We start from the raw sequence: 26734 nt of genomic DNA on the forward strand, positions 1-26734 counted from the left end.
GCTCTTGTATTGGGTGCATATATATTTAGGATAGTTAGCTCTACTTACATTGATCCCTTTACCATTATGTAATGCCCTTGTCTTTTTTTATCTTTGTTGGTTTAAAGTCTATTTTATCAGAGAGTAGGATTGCAACCCCTGCTTTTCTTTTTTTTTTTTTTTCTTTCTTTCCATTTGCTTGGTAAATATTCCTCCATCCCTTTATTTTGAGCCTATGTGTGTCTTTGCACATGAGATAGGTCTCCTGAATACAGCACACTGATGGGTCTTGACTCTTTATCCAATTTGACTATTTATCCAACTCATTCTCTGTGCCTTTTAATTGGGGCATTTAGCCCATTTACATTTAAAGTTAATATTGTTATGTGTGAATTTGATCCTGTCGTTATGATGCTAGCTGGTTATTTTGCCCATTAGTTGGTGCAGTTTTTTCGTAGTGTTGATGGTCTTCACATTTCGGTTTGTTTTTGCAGTGACTGGTACTGGTTTTTCCTTTCCATATTTAGTGCTTCCTTCAGGAGCTCTTATAAGGCAGGCCTGGTAGTGAAAAACTCCCTCAGCATTTGCTTGTCTGTAAAGGATTTTATTTCTCTGTCACTTATGAAGCTTAGTTTGACTGGATATAAAAATCTGGATTGAAACATTTTCTTTGAGAATGTTGAATACTGGCCCCCACTCTCTTCTGGTTTATAGGGTTTCTGCAGAGAGATCTGCTGTTAGTCTGATGGGCTCCCCTTTGTGGGTAACCTGATCTTTCCATCTGGCTGCCCTTAACATTTTTTCCTTCATTTCAACCTTGGTGAATCTGACGATAATGTGTCTTGGGGTTGCTCTTCTTGAGGAGTATCTTTGTGGTGTTCTCTGTATTTCCTGAATTTGAATGTTGGCCTGTCTTGCTGGGTTGGGGAAGTTCTCCTGGATAATATCCTGAAGTGTGTTTTCCAACTTGGTTCCATTCTCCCACGTGACTTTCAGGTACACCAATCAAATGTAGGTTTGGTCTTTTCACATAGTCCCATATTTCTTGGAGACTTTGTTTGTTCCTTTCATTCTTTTTTCTCTAATCTTATCTTCATGTTTTATTTCATTAAGGTGATCTTCAATCTCTGATATCCTTTCTTCCACCTGATCAATTCGGCTGTTGATTCTTGTGTATGCTTCTCACAGTTCTCATGCTGTGTTTTTCAGCTTCATCGGGTCATTTATGTTCTTCTCTAAATTGGTTATTCTAGTTAGCAATTCGTCTAACCTTTCATCAAGGTTCTTAACTTCCTTGCATTGGGTTAGAGCATGATCCTTTAGCTCAGAGGAGTTTGTTATTACCCACCTTCTGCAGCCTACTTCTGTCAATTTGTCAAACTCATTCTCCATCCAGTTTTGTTCCCTTGCTGGTGAGGAGTTGTGATCCTTTGGAGGAGAAATCTTTCTCTGGTTTTTGGAATTTTCAGCCTTTTTGTGCTGGTTTTTCCTCCTCTTCATGGATGTATCTACCTTTGGTCTTTGATGCTGGTGACTTTCAGATGGAGTTTTTGCGTGGTTGTCCTTTTTGTTGATGTTGATGCTATTGCTTTCTGTTTGTTAGTTTTCCTTCTAATAATCAGGCCCCTCTTCTGCAGTTCTGCTAGAGTTTGCTGGGCATCCACCCCAGACCCTGTTTTGCCTGGGTATCACCAGCAGAGGCTGCAGAACAGCAAAGATTTCTGCCTGTTCCTTCCTCTGGAAGCTTTATCCCAGAGGGGCACCCACCAGATGCCAGTTGGAGCTCTCCTGTATGAGGTGTCTGTTGACCCCCTGCTGGGAGGTGTCTCCACGTCAGGAGGCTCAGGGGTCAAGGACCCACTTGAGGAGGCAGTCTGTCCCTTAACAGAGCTTGATCACTGTGCTGGGAGATCCATTGCTCTCTTCAGAGCTGGCAGGCAGTAATGTTTAAGTCTGCTGAGGCTGTGCCCACAGCCACCCCTTCCCACAGATGCTGTGTCCCAGGGAGATGGGAGTTTGATTTATAAGCCGCTGACTAGGGCTGCTGCCTTTCTTTCAGAGATGCCCTGCCCAGTGAGGAGGAATCTAGAGAGGCAGTCTGGCTACAGTGGCTTTGCGGGGCTGTGGTGGGCTCTTCCTAGTCCGAACTTCCTGGAGGCTTTGTTTACACTGTGAGGGGAAACAGCCTACTCAATCCGCAGTAATGGTGGATTCCCCTCCCCCCACCAAGCTCATGCATCCCAGGTCAACTCCAGACTGCTGTGCTGGCAGTGAGAATTTCAAGCCAACGGATCTCAGCTTGCTGGGCTCTGTGGAGGTGGGATCCGTTGAGTAAGACCACTTGGCTCCACGGCTTCAGCCCCCTTTCCAGAGGAGTGAATGATTCTGTCTCCCTGGCGTTCCAGGCGCCACTGGTGTACAAAATGAAACTCCTGCAGCTAGCTCGGTATCTGCCCAAACGGCTGCCCAGTTTTGTGCTTGAAACCCAGGGCCCTTGTGGTATAGGCACCAGAGGGAATCTCCTGGTCTGTGGGTTGTGAAGACCCTGGGAAAAGCATAGTATCTGGGCTAGATAGCACTGTCCCTCATGGCACAGTCTCTTATGGCTTCCCTTGGCTAGGGGAGGGAGTTCCCTGATCCCTTGCGCTTCCCAGGTGAGGCGACTCCCCACCCTGCTTCTGCTCACCCTCCTTGGGCTGTACCCACTGTCTAACCAGTCCCAGTGAGATGAGCCACGTACCTAAGTTGGAAATGCAGAAACCACCCACCTTCTGTGTTGATCTCGCTGGGAGCTGCAGACCGGAACTGTTCCTATTCAGCCATCTTGCCCAGGAATCAGTTTTTTGTTTGTTTGTTTGTTTGTTTGTTTGTTTTTGAGATGGAGTCTCGCCCTGCCACCCAGGCTGGAGTATAATGGCACGATTTCAGCTCACTTCAACCTCTGCCTCCTGGGTTCAAGCGATTCTCCTGCCTCATCCTCATGAGTAGCTGGGATTACAGGTGTCCACCACCACTCCCTTTAATTTTTGCATTTTTAGTAGAAATGGGGTTTCACCATGTTGGCCAGGCTGGTCTCAAACTCCTGACCTCATGATCCACCTGCCTCAGCCTCCCAAATTGCTAGGATTACAGACATGAGCCACTGGCACCCGGCCGTAAGGAGAGGTTTTAAGAGAACTTAAAAACAGAAAATGTTAAGTGGTATGCTATTGTTTTATGCTATTGAAACTGTCTTACAGGAAAGTATTATCTTTCTTTACCTTTGTCTGCCCTTTTACCTCCTACTTTCAGCTCCTAAAAATTATATTAGATTAATCAAATAGGATAAAAGTCTTATACTTTTAAGCTTATAATGCATTGTGCTAAAGTCAGCCCTCTGTCTCCGTAGGTTCCATAACTATGGATTCCACCAAACATAGACCAAAAATATTCAGGAAAAAATAAACTAACAATACTACTATTTTAAAATACACATTTTAAAATACAATATAACAGTTGTTTACATAGCATTTACATGTTATCAAGTATTACAAGTAATACAGAGATTACTTAAATTATACTGAAGGATGGCACGGTTATGTACAAATACTATGCCATTTTGTATAATGGACTTGAGCATCCATGGTTTCTCACTGCTTCTAATTATTTCATTAGGACATTCTCATGGAAACAGGATTCATAATATTCCCATGTCCCCAACCCAGCCTTTTTCTGAAAATACATAGTTATAGATGGTGTCTTAGAAGATATGCTTTACGGGGCCGGGCGTGGTGGCTCACACCTATAATCCCAGCACTTTGGGAGGCTGACGTGGGTGGATCACTTGAGGTCAGGAGTTTGAGACCAGCCTGGCCAACATAGTGAAACTCCATCTCTACTAAAAATATAAAAATTAGCCGGGCGTGGTGGCATGTGCCTGTCGTCCCTGCTACTTGGGAGACTGAGGCATGAGAATTGCTTGAACCCGGGAGGCAGAGGCTGCAGTGAGCCAAGATGTTGCCACTGTACTCCAGCCTGCGTGATAGAGTGAGACTGTCTCAAAAAAAAGAAAGGAAAAGAAGATACGCTTTAAAAAGTCTAATTCTGCTGTATTACTGTAGCTAATGTGCTCTCTGCATTTTTTTTTTTTTTTTTTTAGTATTTTCATGTTCCAGACAGTGCTACTTTTAGCATTTGCCCAGGTGGAGAGCAGCCTGCTATGAAATCCAGCTCCCTTCCTTGCTGGGACTTGATGCCTGCCATCAGTCAGTCAGTGCTGGATGCATCCCTGCTTCAGAAACAGATCATGCTGAGCTTTTCTCCTGCCCCAGGTGCTGACAGCTCACAGTGCTGGAGCCTGCCAGCTATAGTTAGACCAGAGTTTCCCAGACAGAGTGTGGCAGTACCCCTTGGGAATTTCCGGGAAAATGGATTCTGTACCAGGTATTTTATATTTGTATAAATGTCTTTCTTCTTTGCTTGTCAGTCTAGCTGTTCATCTAGATGCCAAGAGAGATAGAATGGTTGCAGTGCTCCCCATATGTAATACTAGGCTTTATTTTTAATGACTTCTAGACATTGTATACAGTGTGTCAAGTGTTGTGATCACATATGGCTTGTCCCAGCATACTACTTAAGAGATTTTTCCCCTTATGGAGCTTATGCTGGGGTGGAAATGATGGTACTTGTACCACAGAATGTCATTATATGAAAAGATCATATGTATGATCATACAAATAGCATCGTATGAAAAGATCATATCATAATGAAAAAATTACCTGTTACGAGTTCTTAGCCTCCATAAAATTATAAGAAATAAGGGTTAAAATATGAGCAAGTCAAGTTGGAAAACCTTTTTCTTTTCCCATATTTTACTTTTACTTCAAAATGGAATTTTCTCAAAAAGTCATTAAGAGAGATAACTTAGATAAACACAAGTCACAGAAGACTCTGTTCTGTGGTTGTTCCTGCACGCAAGTTGCTCCGATGACCGATTACCAGTTATGCAAATAACAACCACAGAATCAAGCCAGAGATGTATAATGGTTTGTTCATACTGGACTTCTATTATGTGGTTGTTTTGCATGTAAAATGTCCCTTCTGCAGCTCTCAAGAATAACTTATTTATATTATATATAACAGCTGCAAAAGAAAACATACTGTGCCCTTATGAGAAGTACCTTATTTTCATGATCATGAATTTATAGGCTTTGAGATTTTAGCAATGCTAACTCTTTTGATGTAACATTTTAAAAGACAAGAGAGATTTATAATAGTAATATTTTTTTTTTTTTTTTTTTTTTGAGACGGAGTCTCGCTCTGTCCCCCGAGCTGGAGTGCAGTGGCCGGATCTCAGCTCACTGCAAGCTCCGCCTCCCGGGTTCACGCCATTCTCGTGCCTCAGCCTCCCAAGTAGCTGGGACTACAGGCGCCCACCACCTCGCCCGGCTAGTTTTTTGTACTTTTTAGTAGAGACGGGGTTTCACTGTGTTAGCCAGGATGGTCTCGATCTCCTGACCTTGTGATCCGCCCGCCTCGGCCTCCCAAAGTGCTGGGATTACAGGCTTGAGCCACCACGCCCGGCCTAATAGTAATATTTTAAATAAGTTATTCATAATGGCAAGGTTCTGTTCTTCACACATCCCTCCTTCTTTCACAGTATTCACAAAATCCTTGATTTTACAAACATTTGTCATCTCTTACACTGTAGAGGAGTGGTTATCCTTACATTCTGGTTGGAGATGTTAAGCATAGTGAGTTTAAGGGTGGTTTTGAAAGTTATATGAACTTATGTCTATAAACAAAACATTTTTTAAAAAACAAAATTTGAAACTAAACTTAATTTGGAAATTAAGCTTAAAATTCTGATAATTACAGTATAATTTAATCTTATCTATAAGTACTAAGCTAGATATTGGACAAAGTACCATACGTGAGTCCTGGCCCCAGCCTTCTTGGCTATCAAAAAGAAATTATCTGAGGTTGGCTCGCGTAGCTCTTTTAAAATGAGGCTGGGAAAGGAACTTTGCTGTTTATCCAAGAACTGTACTCTGAAAATGAATTTATTTCGTGCTGTTCCATCTCCTCATCTGTTTCCTTCCCTCAGTTCAACCAATAGCACACATTAGATGGTGGTATTAATGTGCTTTTACCAAATGCTAATGGACCATTCACTTTGACATTTCACACAAATACAATCTTTGGGAAGTCCTCACACTGGCAAATAAGACGGATGGCAAATGGAAGCTTTTTAGAGCATTATTGACCCCTTTTAGTCAGCTGAGGGCCACATTTGGCAAATTATCTGATTTCTTTGATTAATTTTGACAATCATTCCATGTAATTTAGGCTTCAGAGCAATTTTTTTTTTCCTGCTTCAATGAAATATTCTTTGTGGTAGTCTGTAATCTAAATAGGAAAATTTCTCTCTCTTCATCACAGAAGGCAATCTGTACTCACACAGTTGGTTTTCTAACTCCAAATAATACAGCTTTGCTCCTGCTAATCAAAATGTACATTTTTTAAGGTGTGATGGGCTTATGGAAATTGACAGCAAACATCAGCCTGCTTACCTTTAGAAAAAAGAGCAAGCACCCAAATTCTCTAGTAGTCCTTTGAAAAGCAGGTCAGCTCTTTTTTTTTTTTTTTTTTTTGATACAGGGTCTTGCTCTGTTGCCCAGGCTCGAGTGCAGTGGCACAATCACGGCTCACTGCATCCTCAACTTCCCAGGCTTAAGCCAACCTCCCAGGCTTCAGCCATCCTCCTCCCACTTCAGCCTTCCAAGTAACTGGGACCACAAGTGTGCACCACCGCACCTGGCTAATTTTTGTATTTTGCTGTAGAGATGGGGTTTTGCCCTTTTGCTGAAGCTGGTCTTGAACTCCTGGGATCAGGCAATCCTCCTCCCTTGGCTCCTAAAGTGCTGGGATTATAGGCGTGAGCCACCATGCACAGACTACCAAGCACTTTTAAGGAAGAAAAAAGTACCCTGCCTGGCTAAGGAGTTTAACACACATATGCATCGGGGGAAAAAAGAACAACAGGAAATATTAGCTAGCACAAGGTTGGCTATAGTTCTCTCTGGATGATAGAATTATTGTGTTTGCCTTTAAGTATTTTTTCACATTTTATGAATATTATAAATATGTTACTATTGTCAGAAAAGAAATCTCCCCTGAGTTATAAAAGAGATATTTTCAAGTTCTGAGTATTGCAAATCTAAATAAACATGTTCCAGGAGAGAAAGCATTCATTTTTTTTTCCTAAACATTTCTGTCATTTGACTTGATTCTGTTCTAGGGCTATAGTGCTGACATATCAAGAACACCTTGGAGTGACTTACTTAACCCTCTCAGAAGACCCTAGTCCTCGAGTAGTTATCCACAACAGATGTCCAGTAACAGTGCTTATAAAGGAAAACATTAAAGGTATGTTTTATACTGTCAAATTTAGATAATACTAAATGTGTATTTTTTTTCTGGGGTTTTTTGATTTAGTAATTACCTGTGATCCTGTGGAAAAAATATTTAAATAGATGTATTAATCATCTCTTTTTGAGAAGTTTCTTTTGCCACATTATGTTTACTGTCCCCCAAGTCTCTGTCTTTAAGGGCTAATTCTGATATGCCTTTTTTTAAATTTCAGATATTCCAAAGTTTGAGGTTTATTGCAAAAAAATTCCCTCCGAGTGCTCAATTCATCATGAGCTGTATCATCAGATTTCCAGTTATCCAGACTGCAAGACCAAAGACTTACTTCCAAGCCTCCTTTTGAGAGTTGAACTGCTAGATGAAGTAACAACTGAGTGGAGTGATGCCATCGACATCAACAGTCAGGGAACACAGGTCAGTGAGCTCTGTGTTCCTGCCAAGACCCAAAGAAAAATGTCCTTTTCTGAGGTTTTGTTGGTTGCCTATTTTTAAACATAATGTTCTAGATGCTGAACATCTTTTCTTTGTGTGAAAGTGCATGTGAATCCATTTTTACATCCTCATTAAGTTATAAATTCTCAAACTCAAATATGTATCTGCAAAGTAGACTATAAAACCATTGACTAGAGAGGAGCACTTAGTAAAAGCAGGCCCGTCTTGGATCTAATCCAAGGTCGAAATGGAAATCAAATTGTTAGTCTTATTTAGATAGAACATAGTTCATTCAACTGTACAGATTTTTGCACAGTCATAATACAAATCCTCTTTTGTGTATTACTAGGATAAATATGTGTATTTTAAAATTACTAATTTTTATTACATAAAACCACACAAATGGAAGTTTTATTACATAAAACCCCACAAATAGAAGTAGGTTTAAAAAACTGAGCAGATAAAATGTCTTAATTTGTTTCTGTCTTCGTCTGGATGTTAGTGATACTAATTTTGTTGAAAATAGGATAAGAACTTAGCATTTCCTTTCTTCTGGACTTAAAATTTACCATTTGTTAGTGTGTAATTTAGTGGCATTAAATATACTTACAGTGTTGTATAACCATCACCACTATTTCTGAAACTTCTTTATCATTACAAACAGAAACTCTGTACCCAGTAAGCAGTAATTCCCATTCTCCCCTCCTCCAACCCCTGGTAGCTCTCTTCTTCTTTGTCTCTGTCTCCATGAATTTGCCTGCTCTAAGCATCATCTCAGATAAGTAGAATCATAAAATATGTATCCTTTTGTGTCTGGCTTATTTCACCTAGCATAAGGTTCTCAAGGTTCGTTCATGTTTTAGCATGGATCAGAACTTCATTTGTTTTTATGAGTGAATAATATTGTGCCATACTTTTTAAAAAAGTTCTTTCGCATTTATTAGTTCATTTGGTCTTCTCAACAAGCTTCTGAGGTAGGCTACTGTAATGGTTACAAACTACATATTAAAGTTATAAATGCATTTGCAGTAATAATAATGGTTATCATTGAATAATCACTTACTCCATATGAGGCATTGTTCTAAGCACTTTACATTCATTCTCATCTAACCTTGACAACAGCCATACAAGTTAGGGACTATCATCTCCACAGAGGGAGAAGTAGAAACTAAGACCTCCAGAAGTACCTCGGTCTAATTTGCATGTAGTGGAAGCAACAGGCCTGGAATTTTATCCAGATTTGCCGGACTACAAAGCCAGTGCTCTGAGCACAATGCATGCTATTTCCTTACATGAAACTCCTTGCCACCCCTCTCCCCAGTCCTCCTGGCACATTCTTTCTCGTCTCTCAGGATTTCAGGAAAGTCCCTGTGAAGTGTATGTGTGAAGTGTGGAATGACTGACCTGCTAAGGGAGAGAAGGAAAAAGGGAGGGGTCTGGGAAGAGCAGTAGCTGTGGAAACTGGTGAAGGACCTGGCTGGAGACAGAGGAAGGGATGGCTGAGTGGCCTGGAGGGCCACACTCACCCTGGAGACCTGCATTTGTAGTGGCCACAAACTACTCAGGGGTGTGCTTTCTGTCAGCTGTGCTCAGGGGCTGTGAAAACCCATGGGATCTAGGCAGCCTCAGAAGATGCTCCCAGTCTCATTAATTTACAAAATAAATATTGCAAGCTTCTCAGGGGTCCCTGAACTCCCCTGTCTGGGTTTAAAGATTTTTGAAATCCTGCTTATATTTGAGTTAGGAATTCTTAACGATAGACATTCTTCCTGTCAAACCTTATTTTGGGGATTCCCATTCACTCTAAATTTCCTCAAAACTTTGTAGTCAGGGATACTTCAAAGCTAAGAGGAGGTGCTCTTTCCAACACCCTTATCATCGTGGTCTGAGGACCCAGCAATCTCATGTTCCCATTAATCTTTCAGGAGCTGTGTGCCATATGTCCTGCAGACCATGGTTTACTTCCTACTCGGGAGGAAGATTTGTTTCAGACCCTCACGGACATCTCCTCAGTAATATCCCAGGGCATATAAATCACTGGGGAGCAAAGGGAGCTGTGTCCTCTGATGAAAGGAAGGAGCAGTCCTTCTGGAGGAGGGAGTTTGTCTTCCAGGAACCTTCCTCAGCCCTTGGTCTGTGAATTTCAAAGCTGACCTAAACAAGCAAAATCAAAACACTATAAAACACCCATTATGCTGCAAGGAAGAAAACTCCTTTAACTTCTTTCAGTCAAGCCCCCTGCTTCCGTTGTGTAGATAAGACAGTCTCATGTTGTAGAATTTTGAAGGATTGCATGAGGAAATGCACAGAGGAGTTGTATAATCTCACAGAGTATTCTTTGGACCAACAGCTATTGAGAAGACCTGCTCACATGTAGGCTGCAGAATACTGATTGTAAAGTTGCTGCAGGCTTTCGGAGGTTGGATCCTTGGCTCACACCTGGTCAGAAGACATCTCATGGTTATTCAACCAGAGACCTGAAGGTGGCACCTGGTGCTCATACGCATGATTTGATAGTTGGTGGTAGCCTGACTTTAGGACAAAAAGTCTTTAGGTGCTCAATAAATAAAGTCATAAAAGTAAGTTTACACCGATAATTTTAAGTCATAATTTTGATCCTACCAGGAAAATAGTTCAGACTCCTGTCATAGGGTATAGGATTTTAATTTCTGATACTCAGAAACTATTTTTGTCAGAATTAGGCAATGTTATTTTGAAAAAGTCAAAACAAGGAACAAAGAAAACATAGCAGTTACCACTTAACTACCAACAACATTGAGAAGTCTGCTTCATTCATTCAGTCAACAAATACTGAGTTCCTAATGTATGCCAGACTATAACTTGGTACTGGCACCATGTAAAATATACTGAACAAAAATGGAGCACAGCCCCTGCCCTCAAGTTTACATGTGGAGGAGATAGATAATAAGTAATCTCATGGGTAGTTGTATTATAAGCACTACGAGGAGCTATGCAGGAAAGGTACAGCTGTGCTATGTGGGTGTACAGCAGACAAGTTTGAGAGGTCAAGGAGGGTGTCTCTAATGGAGAGACCTTGCCTCTGTGTCTTCAAGGTGAACAGGCTCTCCCTAGACAAAAGAGTAGGGAATCTTTCTAGGTAGAAAGAGCAATATGTTTGAAGCTTCAGTGTTCAGAGGGCACGTGGTCCTTTTAGGGAACTAAATGCCAGTGCGGCTGTAGCACCGGATGACAGAGGGTAGGAGAGGGGGCTGGTGAGGCAATGAGAGACCAAACCTGGAAAGGCCCCGTGGGTCCTATCAGGGATTTTGGGTTTTATCTTATGAGTCATGGGAAGTCATTGCATTATGAAAAGTACTTGCTGAGCCATTGAACTGGAAAGAATGAGTAGTTTGAACCCCAGAAAGTGGATTAAAATGATCCCTTTGCAGGTAAATTCCCTTCTGAAAAGATCCATTAAATTCTCATGATCTTTGACTCTTAGCAGACGTTCATAGTCGGGTCATTGTCACTGCTGTTTCTTCGCAAATGGATTGTTTTGTAGGGAGGAGAGAATGACAGTCCTTCGTGTTTCTGCAGCTCTGTGCCATTTACCAAGTGTTTTCACAGGCACAGTCTCCATTCTTTTATTCATTTGTTCAAAGTTTTACTGAGGACCGATCAGGTGCCAAGCCCTTTGCCCTAAATAAGGCATAATTCCTGCCTTCAAGGACTTGAGTAACCAATAAATCCAGTAAAGGGAAGATAAAACCTTTGATCACTGCAAAAATTCTAAGATAGGGTGATAATTTTTATGTTTATTTACTGATGAGAGATTTGAGGCTTAGAGAGGAATCAGCTAGGTGACTTACAACTAAGCAGGAGCAAGCTGGAGCCTAAATCTGCTCCCATGTGGTCCAGTCCTGTTTTTCCTACACCAGGCTCAGGCCACTTGTCTGTCCTCTGAAGTCTTGCCCTGGCTACAAATACTAGCTGCCTGAAAGTTCATCAAAGCACAGGTTAGAAGAGATTTTCCAATCTCGCCATTTACCTAATGCAAGAATCCCTTCCATGACATCTCACCCCAGAAGGTGCTCCCAGTGTAATAGTCATGACTTATCCAGTGGTGGCTATGAGAAATTTTCTCTTGTATCAATCTGAAAACTATTACTCTGTAGCATCCATTCATTCATCTTTGTTTTGCCATCTGGGACATCACAGACTGTTTATTTCCCCTCAAATACAGCAATGCTACAATTATTTGAAGGCAGCTCCAACATCTTTCCTAAGTGTTCCCTTATCCAGGCCAAACATTTCTGGTTCCTTGAATCATTCCTTCAGTAAATGCAATTTCCACACCCATCACCACAGTTACCCTATGTGAACACTCTAGTGTGTTATGTTCCCTTTTAAAAATCTGGCAGCCGGAATTACACACAGTATTCCAAATGTGGTCTAACCAGCTATTACCTCCCTATGCTTCCATTAATAAAGTAAAAGATTGAGTTAGCTTTTTCTTAATGAGTTCAGACTGTTAGTTATATTGAACTTGTGGTCAACCACATCCCCCAGGTCTTTATCATATGACTTGATATACAGTTGACTTTTTGAACCCAAAGACAGGACTTTACATTTATCCCAAGTAAATTAAGTCTTGTTGATATTGGCCTAGTCCAGTTTGTTGAAATCACTTTTTTAAAAATTGTGATGCTGTCATCTAACATATTAAGTATCCCTGGTAGCTTTATGTCATCCATAGATGTGAGTGTGCATTCTACATGTTTGTCCAGGTCATTAATAAGTATGTTGAACAGGACAAGTTCATGGTCGACATACTGCAGTGAATCACTAGACACTTCCCGAATGCATGGGGTCATTCAGCCAGACTCTACTCTCATCTAGTCCATGTTTCTTAAGTAAGAAAATGCATCTAAAATCACTTTTAAACTATACTGTATAAGATATTATCTACAAGAATATCAGAACATAGTTTGTTAAATGCCTTGATGAACCAGGACTCAAATGTGTAATCTCTCCATTTGGTGCAGATCACACAGAGGTAACCTTGAATACTGAAGCTTAAAGCAGCAGGTAGTAATTTTCAGAGTTATCTTTACCCTCCATTAAGGAATTTTTATAAAGAAAAAAAGTCAATGCAGGTGAATGTCTGATTTATAAAATGTGTAATGCAGGTATTTTGACTTCTTGCTTATTTTGCTCACCTTCCCAGTACTCCAGGGCACTTGAGATACCAGCAAGTTGGCACTGACTTCTGAATGTCTGCTAGGTGCCCTGGTCTAGACTCTTCTATGTGTTTACAGTTTGTTCTGGCTGAGTCACAACTGTTTCCAAAGATACTCAGGAGTAGTGATTTCCCTAAGATGTTTTTCAAAAAGTATACAGTAGGAAAAAGTTACATCCAGAATATCTACTGTTTTCTTTTCGTCTCTATCCGATTCTTCCTACCTTGATCAACTTAGAAATTCATCTTCCCTTCTTCTCTTGGATATCTAATTCACCTCATACCTTTAGCTACTGCCTATCACCCAGTCACTCCCAGAAATTGATTTCCGGCCCCCACATTACTCCCAGTATGCAAATCTGTGTTTTTGCCTGCCCACTAGACATCTCAGCCTGAAAATCCTATAAGCATCTGAAATCAACACATCTGAAACCAAGATGATCATTTTTCTTACCCCAAGCCAGCTTCTTCTGCAGTCTCTGCATCAGCTAATGTCATCCCTGTTTTCCCAGTACAAAAACCGTAAATACAATGGATTCAGATAATATTGAATGCCTGTTTTATCTCAGGCTCTCTACAGGTACAGTCATTAGTCCCTGTCACATCCTTTAAAAGTAGATGCTACCCAAGGCTCTGAGAGGTGAACTTGCTCAGGATAAATGGTCCTGGGATTCAAACCCAGGACTGTGTGGTTTCCCAGCCTGCCTTCTGCCTACTGCTTCCCAGTGTCTTCCTTTCTTTCTGATCCTCCACACATCCAGTAGGCCACGAGCTTCTGTCAGAAATACCTCAGAAACGTCTCTGGAATATGCCCCTTCCCTCTGTGACCAGGGCTGCTTCAAGCCTTTGGTTCATCATCTCTCTCCCAGCTTTTAGCAATAGTACCTTAATAGGTCTCTCTATTGTCAGCCTCTCCACTCTCAAGTCTCTCTCCATAACTACCCCCCAAATGATTCCTGAAACACAGACTCCAGCCCAGAGAAGAGAACCCAGTCCACCAGGCTGCTTAAAACAGACCCCCAGCTGAGACCAAGCAGGCCCTGTTTCACTCCTGTTCCCCTCTACAGGCCAGGGCTCAATCGCTTCTTCCCACCTTTCGAAGTCTAAGTCTATAATTCTTCCATAGCATGGTTTCCTACTTAAGATACTCTTTTACAGACTACTTATATAGTGATATCAATAGTACATTTTAAATTTATTCCTTCCGAAAAGGGGATGAAATTTTTTGTGAGAAATGACTTTTAGCCCAAAGTCAGCTGCACAAATAAAATGCCTAAGTAGCATACTTTCAGATCAGTTTAGACATATCAACTTGCAGCAAAAGATGAGTGTGATACTATCTATCTTCAACTTAAATGTTCAAAAGTAGGGGGCCAGGTGCAGTGGCTCATGCCTATAATCCCAACACTTCAGGAGACCGAGGCAGGAGGATCACTTGGGGCCAGGAGTTTGAGACCAGCCTGGGCAACATAGCGAGAACCCCTGTCTCTACAGAAAAAAAATTTTTTTTTAAATCACCAAGCATGGTGGTGCACACCTCTATTCCCAACTACTCAGGATGCTAAGGTGGGAGGATCACTTGACCCCAGGAGCTGGAAGCTGCAGTGAGCTGTGATCACACCACAGCATTCCAGCCTGGTTGACAGAGTGAAACCTGTCTCTATTTTTACACTTGATCTTAGCCAAAAGGCCGAGAAGCGATCCCCTGTCTCTATTTTTAAGAAAAACGCAACAAATATTTTGTCACCTTATAATTAATTTACTTAGTAAAATTGTTATAATTGTAAAAAATATTTGTTACATATAATCATTCAAATAAAGATAACTGAGTAGATAGAAAAGCACAAGTTATATTAAAATGCTTCTTGTTTGTAATTGTCATAGAAGATATTGTACTAAGTAGAAACCAGTATCCAGGCCTCAAATGGTTTTCTTAGACCTAACATATGTACGATGGGGCTGCGCACAGAGACTCATGCCTATAATCCCAGGACTTTGGGAGACCAAGACAGGCAGATTGCTTGAGCCCAGGAGTCTGAGACCAGCATGGGCAACATGGCAAAAATCTGTCGCTACGAAAAATACAAAACTTAGCTGGACATGGTGGCAAATACCTGTAATCCCAGCTACTCAGGAGGCTGAGGTGGGAGGATCAACCCAGCCCAGGGAGGCGGAGGTTGCAGTGAGCCATGATCGTGTCACTTCACTCCATCCTGGGTAACAGAGTGAGACCCTGTCTCAAAAAATAAATATGATAATGTCTTGCCTACTGAAGTGCTCTAACACAGATTCAAATGGCAAAACAGTGAGTCTCTTAGTATATGTCACCTAGAGCCTTCCACACCACCCCACCTCACCCTACTAGTGAAGTGAAGAAATAAAAAAGAACCAAATGATGACATTGATCAGGACTGGCTGGGTTATTCTGTGGTAACAGCTGGAAAAAAAAAAAAATCCCCTTGGCCATCAATCATTTATCATTTTTTTCCCCACACACAGAACAAATCTCCCCAAGGTTGGAAGCAGTCACTCCATCACACTTGAAGTCCAGCACTTCTGAGCGATGCTCAGTCTGGATGTGACACCTTTTGATCTGGAAACCTGTGGACTTACCTGTTCCCCATTTCCCTGCCATTTTATAGGAGAGGGTAACAGTAATAACCCCTCCACTGTGGAAGGGGGAAGAATGATAGACATACAGCAGTCTCCTGCCTATGGCAATTCTGAATGTTTTCTGGGCACATATTGTGGGGTCTATACTCTGGAAGCAAGAAATCAGCTTTCACTGAGTACTGTTTCTAATCTTTTTTTTTTTTTTTTTTTTTTTTGAGACGGAGTCTCGCTCTGTTGCCCAGGCTGGAGTACAGTGGCGTGATCTCGGCTCACTGCAAGCTCCGCCTCCTGGGTTCACGCCATTCTCCTGCCTCAGGGTCTCAAAGTGGGGAGTAGCTGGGACTACAGGCGCCCACCACCATGCCCGGCTAATTTTTTTGTCATTTTTAGTAGAGACAGGGTTTCACTGTGTTAGCCAGGATGGTCTCGATCTCCTGACCTCGTGATCCACCCGCCTCAGCCTCCTAAAGTGCTGAGATTACAGGCGTGAGCCACCGCGCCCGGCCCTGTTTCTAATCTTGAAGGAGCTCTTATTATCCTTCCAGTTCCTGCCACCCTCTGGGATATCTTCCTTGGCCACTTGAGGTTTGTATTGCATCTCAAATAATTACAGTCTTTTTTAGTCCAGGTTCGTAAGTGTATAGGGCAGTGGTAATTTCTCAACTTAGTAGACTTCTTACCTATTTGGTTCCAGAAAATTCCCTGTGCCAGGAACCATATCCATGGTCCATAAGACACATTTCTTTGCTTACTTGCTTCCTTCCTCTCTAGATTTAAGAGAGCTTCTACAGGAAAGTTATACCCTTGATCTGCATTTTTTTCCAAGTCAATGTAACAGTTAAGAAGTTTCAACAGTGTGTTGCCTATAGTCAGTCTTAAGGCTAAGTGTTAATCTGCCTTTGTGTTCAGAGGCTTTCTAATTTTAGACCTTGCTGTTTGAGGCTTTATCTTAGTCTGTTCAGGCTGCTATATCAAAATACCTCCTACTGGTAGTTTATAAACAACAGAAACGTATTGTCACAGTTCTGGAGTCTAGCAAGTCCAACATCAAGGTACTGGCAGATTCGGTATCTGGTGAGGACTCACTTCCTAGTTCATGGATGACCATCTTTTCACTGTAACCTCACATGATGGAAGCGATGAGGGGTTTCTCAGGTTTTTTTTTTTTTTTTTTTTTTTTGAGAGGGAATTTCACTCTTGTTGCCCAGGCTGGATAGAGTGCAATGGCCCAGTCTCAGCTCACTGCAACCTCCGCCTCCTGGGTTCAAGAAATTCTCCTGCCTCAGCCTCCCAAGTAACCGGGATTACAGGCACCCGCCACCACACCCAGCTAATTTTTGTATTTTTAGGAGAGAGAAAGTTTTACCATGTGTTGGTGAGGCTGATCCTGAACTCCTGATCTCAGGCAATCCACCCGCCTCAGCCTCCCAAAGTGCTGAGATTACAGGCATGAGCCACTGTCCCTGGCCTCAGGCTTCTTTAATAAGGACACTAATCGCATTCCAAAGGCCCTGCCTTCTAATATCATCACACTGGGGGACTAGAATTTCAGCGTATGAATTTTGCGGGAACACATTCAGACCATAGTAGGTTTAAAAGTATTTCTAACTTTGCAAGGTTCTAAATTTCTGGAATCTCTCTATTATCTTCCATTTTTATTTGCAACCTGGCCAATTCTTTCCTGAGCTCATCTCTTCATAAAACAAAATGTAGTGTTCCAGACACAGGCAACAGCAGCCAACATACCACCACTGATGTTTGGTTTTCAGACCTCATCTTCTAGAGCTACAGATTTATTAAGTTTATGATCTACCTCCCAAGTCATCTCAAGCAACAGTTTTACTGAATATCTTACCACTTCAAAATATATATGCCCATTTTTATATCTTTAAATATCAATTTCTACTGTCTGACCATTAAGCCAGGGTCTCATATTGTATTTTTTTTGTTAGAACACTACTTCTTTTTTTTTTTTTTTTTTTTTAATTATACTTTAAGTTCTAGGGTACATGTGCATGACGTTTATATCATGTATAACTCCCCAATGCAATCCCTCCCTCCTCCCCCTCCCCATGATAGGCCCCAGTGTGTGATGTTCCCCTTCCCGAGTCCAAGTGATCTCATTGTTCAGTTCCCACCTATGAGTGAGAACATGCGGTGTTTGGTTTTCTCTTCTTGTGATAGTTTGCTAAGAATGATGGTTTCCAGCTGCATCCATGTCCCTACAAAGGACGCAAACTCATCCTTTTATGGCTGCATAGTATTCCATGGTGTATATGTGCCACATTTTCTTAATCCAGTCTGTCACTGATGGACATTTGGGTTGATTCCAAGTCTTTGCTATTGTGAATAGTGCCGCAATAAACATACGTGTGCATGTGTCTTTGTAGTAGAGTAATTTATAATCCTTTGGGTATATACCCAGTAGTGGGATGGCTGGGTCATATGGTACATTTAGTTCTAGATCCTTGAGGAATCGCCATACTGTTTTCCATAATGGTTGAACTAGTTTACAATCCACCAACAGTGTAAAAGTGTTCCTATTTCTCCACATCCTCTCCAACACCTGTTGTTTCCTGACTTCTTAATGATTGCCATTCTAACTGGTGTGAGATGGTATCTCATTGTGGTTTTGATTTGCATTTCTCTGATGGCGAGTGATGATGAGCATTTTTTCATGTGTCTGTTGGCTGTATGGATGTCTTCTTTGAGAAATGTCTGTTCATATCCTTTCCCCACTTTTTGATGGGATTGTTTGTTTTTTTCTTGTATATTTGTTTGAGTTCTTTGTAGATTCTGGATATTAGCCCTTTGTCAGATGAGTAGGTTGCAAAAATTTTTTCCCATTCTGTAGGTTGCCTGTTCACTCTGATGGTAGTTTCTTTTGCTGTGCAAAAGCTCTTTAGTTTAATTAGATCCCATGTGTCAATTTTTGCTTTTGCTGCCGTTGCTTTTGGTGTTTTAGACATGAAGTCCTTGCCCATGCCTATGTCCTGAATGGTACTACCTAGATTTTCTTCTAGGGTTTTTATGGTATTAGGTCTAACATTTAAGTCTCTAATCCATCTTGAATTAATTTTCGTATAAGGGGTAAGGAAGGATCCAGTTTCAGCTTTCTGCTTATGGCTAGCCAATTTTCCCAGCACCATTTATTAAATAGGGAATCCTGTCCCCATTTCTTGTTTCTCTCAGGTTTGTCAAAGATCAGATGGCTGTAGATGTGTGGTATTATTTCTGAGGACTCTGTTCTGTTCCATTGGTCTATATCTCTGTTGTGGTACCAGTACCATGCTGTTTTGGTTACTCTAGCCTTGTAGTATAGTTTGAAGTCAGGTAGCGTGACGCCTCCAGCTTTGTCCTTTTGACTTAGGATTGTCTTGGCAATGCGGGCTCTTTTTTGGTTCCATATGAACTTTAAAGCCGTTTTTTCCAATTCTGTGAAGAAACTCATTGGTAGCTTGATGGGGATGGCATTGAATCTATAAATCACCTTGGGCAGTATGGCCATTTTCACGATATTGATTCTTCCTATCCTGAGCATGGTATGTTCTTCCATTTGTTTGTGTCCTCTTTGATTTCACTGAGCAGTGGTTTGTAGTTCTCCTTGAAGAGGTCCTTTACATCCCTTGTAAGCTGGATTCCTAGGTATTTTATTCTCTTTGAAGCAATTGTGAATGGAAGTTCATTCCTGATTTGGCTCTCTGCTTGTCTGTTACTGGTGTATAAGAATGCTTGGGATTTTTGCACATTAATTTTGTATCCTGAGACTTTGCTGAAGTTGCTTATCAGCTTAAGGAGATTTTGGGCTGAGACGATGGGGTTTTCTAAATATACAATCATGTCATCTGCAAACAGGGACAATTTGACTTCTTCTTTTCCTAACTGGATACCCTTGATTTCTTTCTCTTGCCTGATTGCCCTAGCCAGAACTTCCAACACTATGTTGAATACGAGTGGTGAGAGAGGGCATCCCTGTCTTGTGCCAGTTTTCAAAGGAATTTTTCCAGTTTTTGCCCATTCAGTATGATATTAGCTGTGGGTTTGTCATAAATAGCTCTTATTATTTTGAGGTACGTTCCATCAATACCAAATTTATTGAGCGTTTTTAGCATAAAGGGCTGTTGAATTTTGTCAAAAGCCTTTTCTGCATCTATTGAGATAATATGTGGTTCTTGTCTTTGGTTCTGTTTATATGCTGGATTACGTTTATTGATTTGCGAATGTTGAACCAGCCTTGCATCCCAGGGATGAAGCCCACTTGATCATGGTGGATAAGCTTTTTGATGTGCTGCTGAATCCGGTTTGCCAGTATTTTATTGGATTTTTGCATCGATGTTCATCAGGGATATTGGTCTAAAATTCTTTTTTTTGTTGTATCTCTGCCAGGCTTTGGTATCAGGATGATGTTGGCCTCATAAAAAGAGTTAGGGAGGATTCCCTCTTTTTATTGATTGAATAGTTTCAGAAGGAATGGTAGCAGCTCCTCCTTGTACCTCTGGTAGAATTCAGCTGTGAATCCATCTGGTCCTGGACTTTTTTTGGTGGGTAGGCTATTAATTGTTGCCTCAATTTCAGAGCCTGCTATGGTCTATTCAGGGATTCAACTTCTTCCTGGTTTAGTCTTGGGAGAGTGTAAGTGTCCAGGAAATTATCCATTTCTTCTAGATTTTCTAGTTGCTTTGCGTAGAGGCATTTGTAGTATTCTCTGATGGTTGTTTGTATTTCTGTGGGGTCGGTGGTGATATCCCCTTTATCATTTTTATTGCGTCTATTTGATTCCTCTCTCTTTTCTTCTTTATTAGTCTAGCTAGCGGTCTGTCAATTTTGTTGATCTTTTCAAAAAACCAACTCCTGGATTCATTGATTTTTGGAGGGTTTTTTGTGTCTATCTCCTTCAGTTCTGCTCTGATCTTAGTTATTTCTTGCCTTCTGCTAGCTTTTGAATGTGTTTGCTCTTGCCTCTCTAGTTCTTTTAATTGTGATGTTAGAGTGTCAATTTTAGATCTCTCCTGCTTTCTCTTGTGGGCATTTAGTGCTATAAATTTCCCTCTACACACTGCTTTAAATGTGTCCCAGAGATTCTGGTATGTTGTATCTTTGTTCTCGTGGTTTCAAAGAAACTCTTTATTTCTGCTTTCATTTCGTTATGTACCCAGTAGTCATTCAGGAGCAGGTTGTTCAGTTTCCATGTAGTTGAGCAGTTTTGATTGAGTTTCTTAGTCCTGAGTTCTAGTTTGATTGCACTGTGGTCTGAGAGACAGTTTGTTATAATTTCTGTTCTTGTACATTGCTGAGGAGTGCTTTACTTCCAATTATGTGGTCAATTTTGGAATAAGTGCGATGGTGTGCTGAGAAGAATGTATATTCTGTTGATTGGGGGGGAGAGTTCTATAGATGTCTATTAGGTCCGCTTGGTGCAGAGATGAGTTCAATTCCTGATATCCTTGTTAACTTTCTGTCTCGTTGATCTGTCTAATGTTGACAGTGGAGTCTTGAAGTCTCCCATTATTATTGTATGGGAGTCTAAGTCTCTTTGTAGGTCTCTAAGGACTTGCTTTATGAATCTGGGTGCTCCTGTATTGGGTGCATATATATTTAGGAGAGTTAGCTCTTCCTGTTGAATTGATCCCTTTACCATTATGTAATGGCCTTCTTTGTCTCTTTTGATCTTTGATGGTTTAAAGTCTGTTTTATCAGAGACTAGGATTGCAACCCTGCTTTTTTTGCTCTCCATTTGCTTGGTAGATCTTCCTCCATCCCTTTATTTTGAGCCTATGTATGTCTCTGCATGTGAGATGGGTCCTGAATACAGCAGACTGATGGGTCTTGATTCTTTATCCAGTTTGCCAGTCTGTGTCTTTTAATTGGAGCATTTAGTCCATTGACATTTAAGGTTAATATTGTTATGTGAACTTGATCCTGTCATTATGATATTAACTGGTTATTTTGCTCGTTAGTTGATGCAGTTTCTTCCTAGCCTCGATGGTCTTTACATTTTGGCATGTTTTTGCAATGGCTGGTACCGGTTGTTCCTTTCCATGTTTAGGGCTTCCTTCAGGGTCTCTTGTAAGGCAGGCCTGGTGGTGACAAAATCTCTAAGCATTTGCTTATCTGTAAAGGATTTTATTTCTCCTTCACTGATGAAGCTTAGTTTGGCTGGATATGAAATTCTCGGTTGAAAATTCTTTTCTTTAAGAACGTTGAATATTGGCCCCCACTCTCTTCTGGCTTGTAGAGTTTCTGCCGAGAGGTCTGCTGTTATTCTGATGGGCTTCCCTTTGTGGGTAACCCGACCTTTCTCTCTGGCTGCCCTTAAGATTTTTTCCTTCATTTCAACTTTGGTGAATTGGCAATTATGTGTCTTGGAGTTGCTCTTCTGGAGGAGTATCTTTGTGGCGTTCTCTGTATTTCCTGAATTTGAATGTTGGCCTGCCCTACTAGGTTGGGGAAGTTCTCCTGGATGATATCCTGAAGAGTGTTTTCCAACTTGGTTCCATTTTCCCCCTCACTTTCAGGCACCCCAATCAGACGTAGATTTGGTCTTTTTACATAATCCCATACTTCTTGCAGGCTTTGTTCATTTCTTTTTCTTCTTTTCTTTTGGTTTCTCTTCTCGCTTCATTTCATTCATTTGATCCTCAATCGCTGATACTCTTTCTTCCAGTTGATCGAGTCGGTTACCGAAGCTTGTGCATTTGTCACGTATTTCTCGTGTCATGGTTTTCATCTCTGTCATTTCGTTTATGATCTTCTCTGCATTAATTAGTCTAGCTGTCAATTCTTCCACTCTTTTTTCAAGATTTTTAGTTTCTTTGCGCTGGGTACGTAATTCCTCCTTTAGCTCTGAGAGGTTTGATGGACTGAAGCCTTCTTCTCTCATCTCGTCAAAGTCATTCTCTGACCAGCTTTGATCCGTTGCTGGCGATGGGCTGCGCTCCTTTGCAGGGGGAGATGCGCTCTTATTTTTTGAATTTCCAGCTTTTCTGCCCTGCTTCTTCCCCATCTTTGTGGTTTTATCTGTCTCTGGTCTTTGATGATGGTGACGTACTGATGGGGTTTTGGTATAGGTGTCCTTCCTGTTTGATAGTTTTCCGTCTGACAGTCAGAAGGACTGTCTGTTGGTCTGTTAGAGATTGCTTGAGGTCCACTCCAGACCCTGTTTGCCTGGGTATCAGCAGCAGAGGTTGCCGAAGATAGAATATTGCTGAACAGCGAGTGTACCTGTCTGATTCTTTCTTTGGAAGTTTCCTCTCAGGGGTGACGCCACCCTGTGAGGTGTGGGGTATCAGACTGCCCCTAGTGGGGGATGTCTCCCAGCTAGGCTACTCAGGGGTCAGGGACCCACCTGAGCAGGCAGTCTGTCCGTTCTCAGATCTCAACCTCCGCGTTAGGAGATCCACGGCTCTCCCCAAAGCTGCAGACAGAGTCGTTCACGTCTGCAGCGGCCCCCGCTCTTTCCCTATGGACTGCAGCTGTGCGCTGTCCGCAGAGGTAGAGTCTACAGAGACAGGCAGGCTTCCTTGAGCTGCTGTGAGCTCCACCCAGTTCGAGCTTCCCAGCGGCTTTGTTTACCTACTTAAGCCTCAGCAATGGCGGGGCCCCTCCCCCAGCCTCGCTGCTGCCTTGCGGATAGATCGCCGCAGACGGCTGTGTTAGCAGTGAGGGAGGCTCCGTGGGCGTGGGACCCTCCCGGCCAGGTGTGGGATATATTCTCCTGGTGTGCCTGTTTCCTTAAAGCGCAGTATGGGGTGGGAGTTACCCGATTTTCCAGGTGTTGTGTGTCTCAGTTCCCCTGGCTAGGAAAAGGGATTTCCTTCCCCCTTGCGCTTCCAGGTGAGGCGATGCCTCGCCCTGCTTCAGCTCTCGCTGGTCAGGCTGCAGCAGCTGACCAGCACCGATTGTCCGGCACTCCCTAGAGAGATGACCCCAGTACCTCAGTTGAAAATGCAGAAATCACCGGTCTTCTGTGTCGCTCGCGCTGGGAGCTGGAGACTGGAGCTGTTCCTATTCGGCCATCTTGCTCCGCCCCCTACCTAGAACACTACTTCTATCACCAATATCTATATTAGTAATATAAGCTCAGTTATGCTGCTTATCATAAACCTAGAACTTCTTGTTCATGCTAAATGCCTAGTGTGTGTCTTCAGGGGGTTTTGTCCTACATGGTCACTCAGGGACCCAGGTTGATGGGAAGTTCATCATCTTGTATTTACCCCCTTGTAACTAACCACCCCAAAACCTACTGGCTTAAAAGAAGAGTGATTAACAACTTCTCATGATTCTGAGGAAGTGGCCAAGTGACTTTTCTGCAGGATAAGCCTGAGATTAGTCATGCATTTGCATTCACTTGGAGAGTTGGCTGAGGTATGGGTTCAGCTGGGAAGTCTGGGTGTTGCTCTCACCATGTTGTCTGTCCTCGTTATGGAGGCTAGCCCAGGGTGGCAAGTGGGAAAACCCCAATAAGCAAGCTGTATCAAGCTTCTTACTTGCTGATGTCATGTTAGCTGAAGAAAGTCACATAGCCACGCCCAGTGTCAGTATGGGAAGGTACTACACAAGGGCATGGATACTGGGATATACAAATTCATTGTGCAACAGTCTTCCACAGCTATCTAGAGCAGGAGTCAACAAATATTTTTTTAAGGTCTGGATTGTAAATATTTTAGGTTTTGCAGGCCTTATGTTTTCCCAGCTTCTCATTAGGATGGAGAGATATGTAAGTAAATGAGCATGTTCCAATAAAGCCTTATTCACAATAGCAGGCAGTGGACCAGATTTGGCCCACCACTGAGCTGTGGAATATAAAGCCTTTATTTATTCTCTAGAAGGAATACATGTCAATTCTGCCTTTAGCCCATTGGCCAAAACTAGTCACAAGACCATATCTAACTGCAGGGGTGACGGTGAGTATAATCCAGCTCTATTCCCAGAAGGAGAGAAGAGCTAGACATGGGTGGACACTGGAAGTCAATACAGCAGAAGCCACATTGAGAAGATGTATGTTCAGATCATCAGCCTTATCTTTATTGAGTACCCAGCACTGGTTGTAAGCACTGAAGAAAACACACAAACCCAGTGCCCTCATGGAGCTTACACAGAGTCAGTGAATACACTGAGAGGGAGAAGCATTTTATACAGCTCTGCTCTGGAATTGTTAGTTGTCATCTCATTGTTTGTGTACTTGGCTTTTTCACCAATTGGGCTGTGAGCAATACAAGGGAAGGACTGCATCTTCTCTGTGCCTGATGCAGTGACTAATTCTTTGTAGGCACTCTTTAAGTGCTTGTCAAGTAATTGATTGTTCAAACCATTAGACCAAGATAAGGATTTACTTTGGATTGTGGGGAACCTGGATATAGATGCTTAATTCCTGTATCACTCAGTTACCTAACTCTCAAACCCCTAGAGCTGCCATTATACAAAAGGCTACAAGGTGTGAGTTGTTTCTCTAAATGTGAAAAGACAAGGATAGACTAAAGTCTGTGTCTCTTCCACTCATAGCAGTGAGTGAAAGGGACAACAAGCAAAAATTTCCCTCGAGAGTCTAGGTTTTTCGCCAGAAGTAATGTGAAAGTTCAGGTTAATTTGCTTGCCTTCAGAAGGCCCTTGGGGTGTTTAACAGAAACCATCACCTTACCTTAGGTTTATTATTCTAGAAAGTGTAAGTATCCTCATTTCATAATGCCTGAAGATCACTTCGAGACAGAGCAGAGCAGAAAATGTTTCTCTCTTCGCATCCCCTCCCTCTCTCCTCTAAGGGGTCCTGAAGTTGTGTTCGGTGACTTAGGAAAAGGAATATGAGATGGGAGCACGGGACTTAAAAAGGTTTCTACTGAGTGGATAATTTCATATCATTCAACCTAGTAAAGAAAAGCAATTGACTTACCTTATGTATCATACCAAGGGATGGGGTTTATAAATAGGAATATTTCTTAAAAGAATATCTCTTTTGTTTTAGATTCGTGAGCTGAGCCATTTTTAAGCCATTAATTATGTTTTAGTCTCAAATTTTATTGTAAGTTTAATTTTTACCTTGGAACAAATAGGGCAAATTCGGAATACAAGTCTTTTGAAAAAGATATTTTTGCAAAACAGTCCATTTGGGAAACGTGTTCATAGAGAATACAGATAGAAAAAATGGACTCCATTTCTGCTGTCAAGAGGTTTACAATCTAATAATGGGGTCGGGCACATAAACAAGTAACTGTAGTACAGACAATGATATTTTTGGTCAAATAGAAATATAGTTAAAATTGTTTTAGAATGTAGAAGTAGGTGTCAATCCAGAAGGGAATAGAAAAATTAAAGATGGCTTTATGGAATAAGCTATCCTTTAAGCTGTATGCACAAAGACATACAGGCTTTTGAAAGGACTTGTATGGGGAAAAGTATATTCTAGGCATAGTGAGTAGTGAGTGGCAGACAAGGGCTCCAGCTGAAGCAGAGGCTGTAGAATGAAAAAGAAGACAGCAGTGGAAGAACCAGGCAGAGCTGGAGGGGCTAGGCTGTAGCAAGGAGCAGAGGCAGAAGGCAGAGATGACATCCAGGTAACCTACATGCTGAAGATGGTCAGAAATTCTGAATTTCTGAAGTCCATGAGAAAGCCATTGCATTTGAAAGAAGGCCAGCGACCTTGAAGTTGCTTCCAGATGTGACTCTGTGGCTTTCTCCTGTGGTTCTGTGTACACTCTGGTGCTTCTTCATGTGATCAAAATTAGAATATATTCATTGTTGGTCAAGCAAGAGCCTACCTTTGTTCCGTCATCCAGGAATTTTCAGTCTGTCTGCTTTTATTTGCTGCCCTAATAATAACAAAGAGCCCAGACTTGGACTGAATTGATACTGCAAATCATCAGAACCAGCCTTCCCAAGCATAAGGAGTTTTTTGCCCCTACCCTCAGGTAATCCTGGCTGTGAACATGATGTTCTTGGAGTTGTTTTTTAAATAGCCTTGTTCTGTTTTCAAATATTTACCCATTTAAGCAACTCGTTATTTAATACTGAAAGGGTATTTGTTCTGCTGTCTGGCACCTGGATCCTGAGGTAGAGCTTTTTTCTAGGTCTTAGTCCATCTTTCCATGTTAGAAAAATTAATTTTTT

At 41.7% G+C, this 26734-nt stretch overlaps 1 protein-coding gene and 1 long non-coding RNA gene across 7 annotated transcripts in view; one reads left to right on the top strand and one right to left on the bottom strand.

The window, feature by feature from the left end:
- VPS13B (vacuolar protein sorting 13 homolog B) overlaps positions 1-26734 on the top strand; it is an 869883-nt gene that overhangs the window by 814135 nt on the left and 29014 nt on the right. For all 6 annotated transcript variants that reach the window (XM_033202375.1, XM_033202376.1, XM_033202379.1 and 3 more), the window contains exons 52-54: positions 4118-4401; positions 7259-7386; positions 7604-7803. In XM_033202375.1, the coding sequence (XP_033058266.1) occupies positions 4118-4401; positions 7259-7386; positions 7604-7803 (612 nt within the window). The remainder of the gene's footprint in view (positions 1-4117; positions 4402-7258; positions 7387-7603; positions 7804-26734) is intronic.
- Positions 329-22694, bottom strand: LOC117078871. The gene is made up of 3 exons (XR_004435187.1): positions 22683-22694; positions 10708-10712; positions 329-482 (listed from the first exon to the last, which is right to left on the bottom strand). It is a non-coding gene; the product is annotated as an uncharacterized LOC117078871 (long non-coding RNA).

The sequence above is a fragment of the Trachypithecus francoisi genome, unplaced genomic scaffold, assembly GCF_009764315.1.
Source record: "Trachypithecus francoisi isolate TF-2019V2 unplaced genomic scaffold, Tfra_2.0 Lachesis_group7, whole genome shotgun sequence".
Taxonomy (NCBI): domain Eukaryota; kingdom Metazoa; phylum Chordata; class Mammalia; order Primates; family Cercopithecidae; genus Trachypithecus; species Trachypithecus francoisi.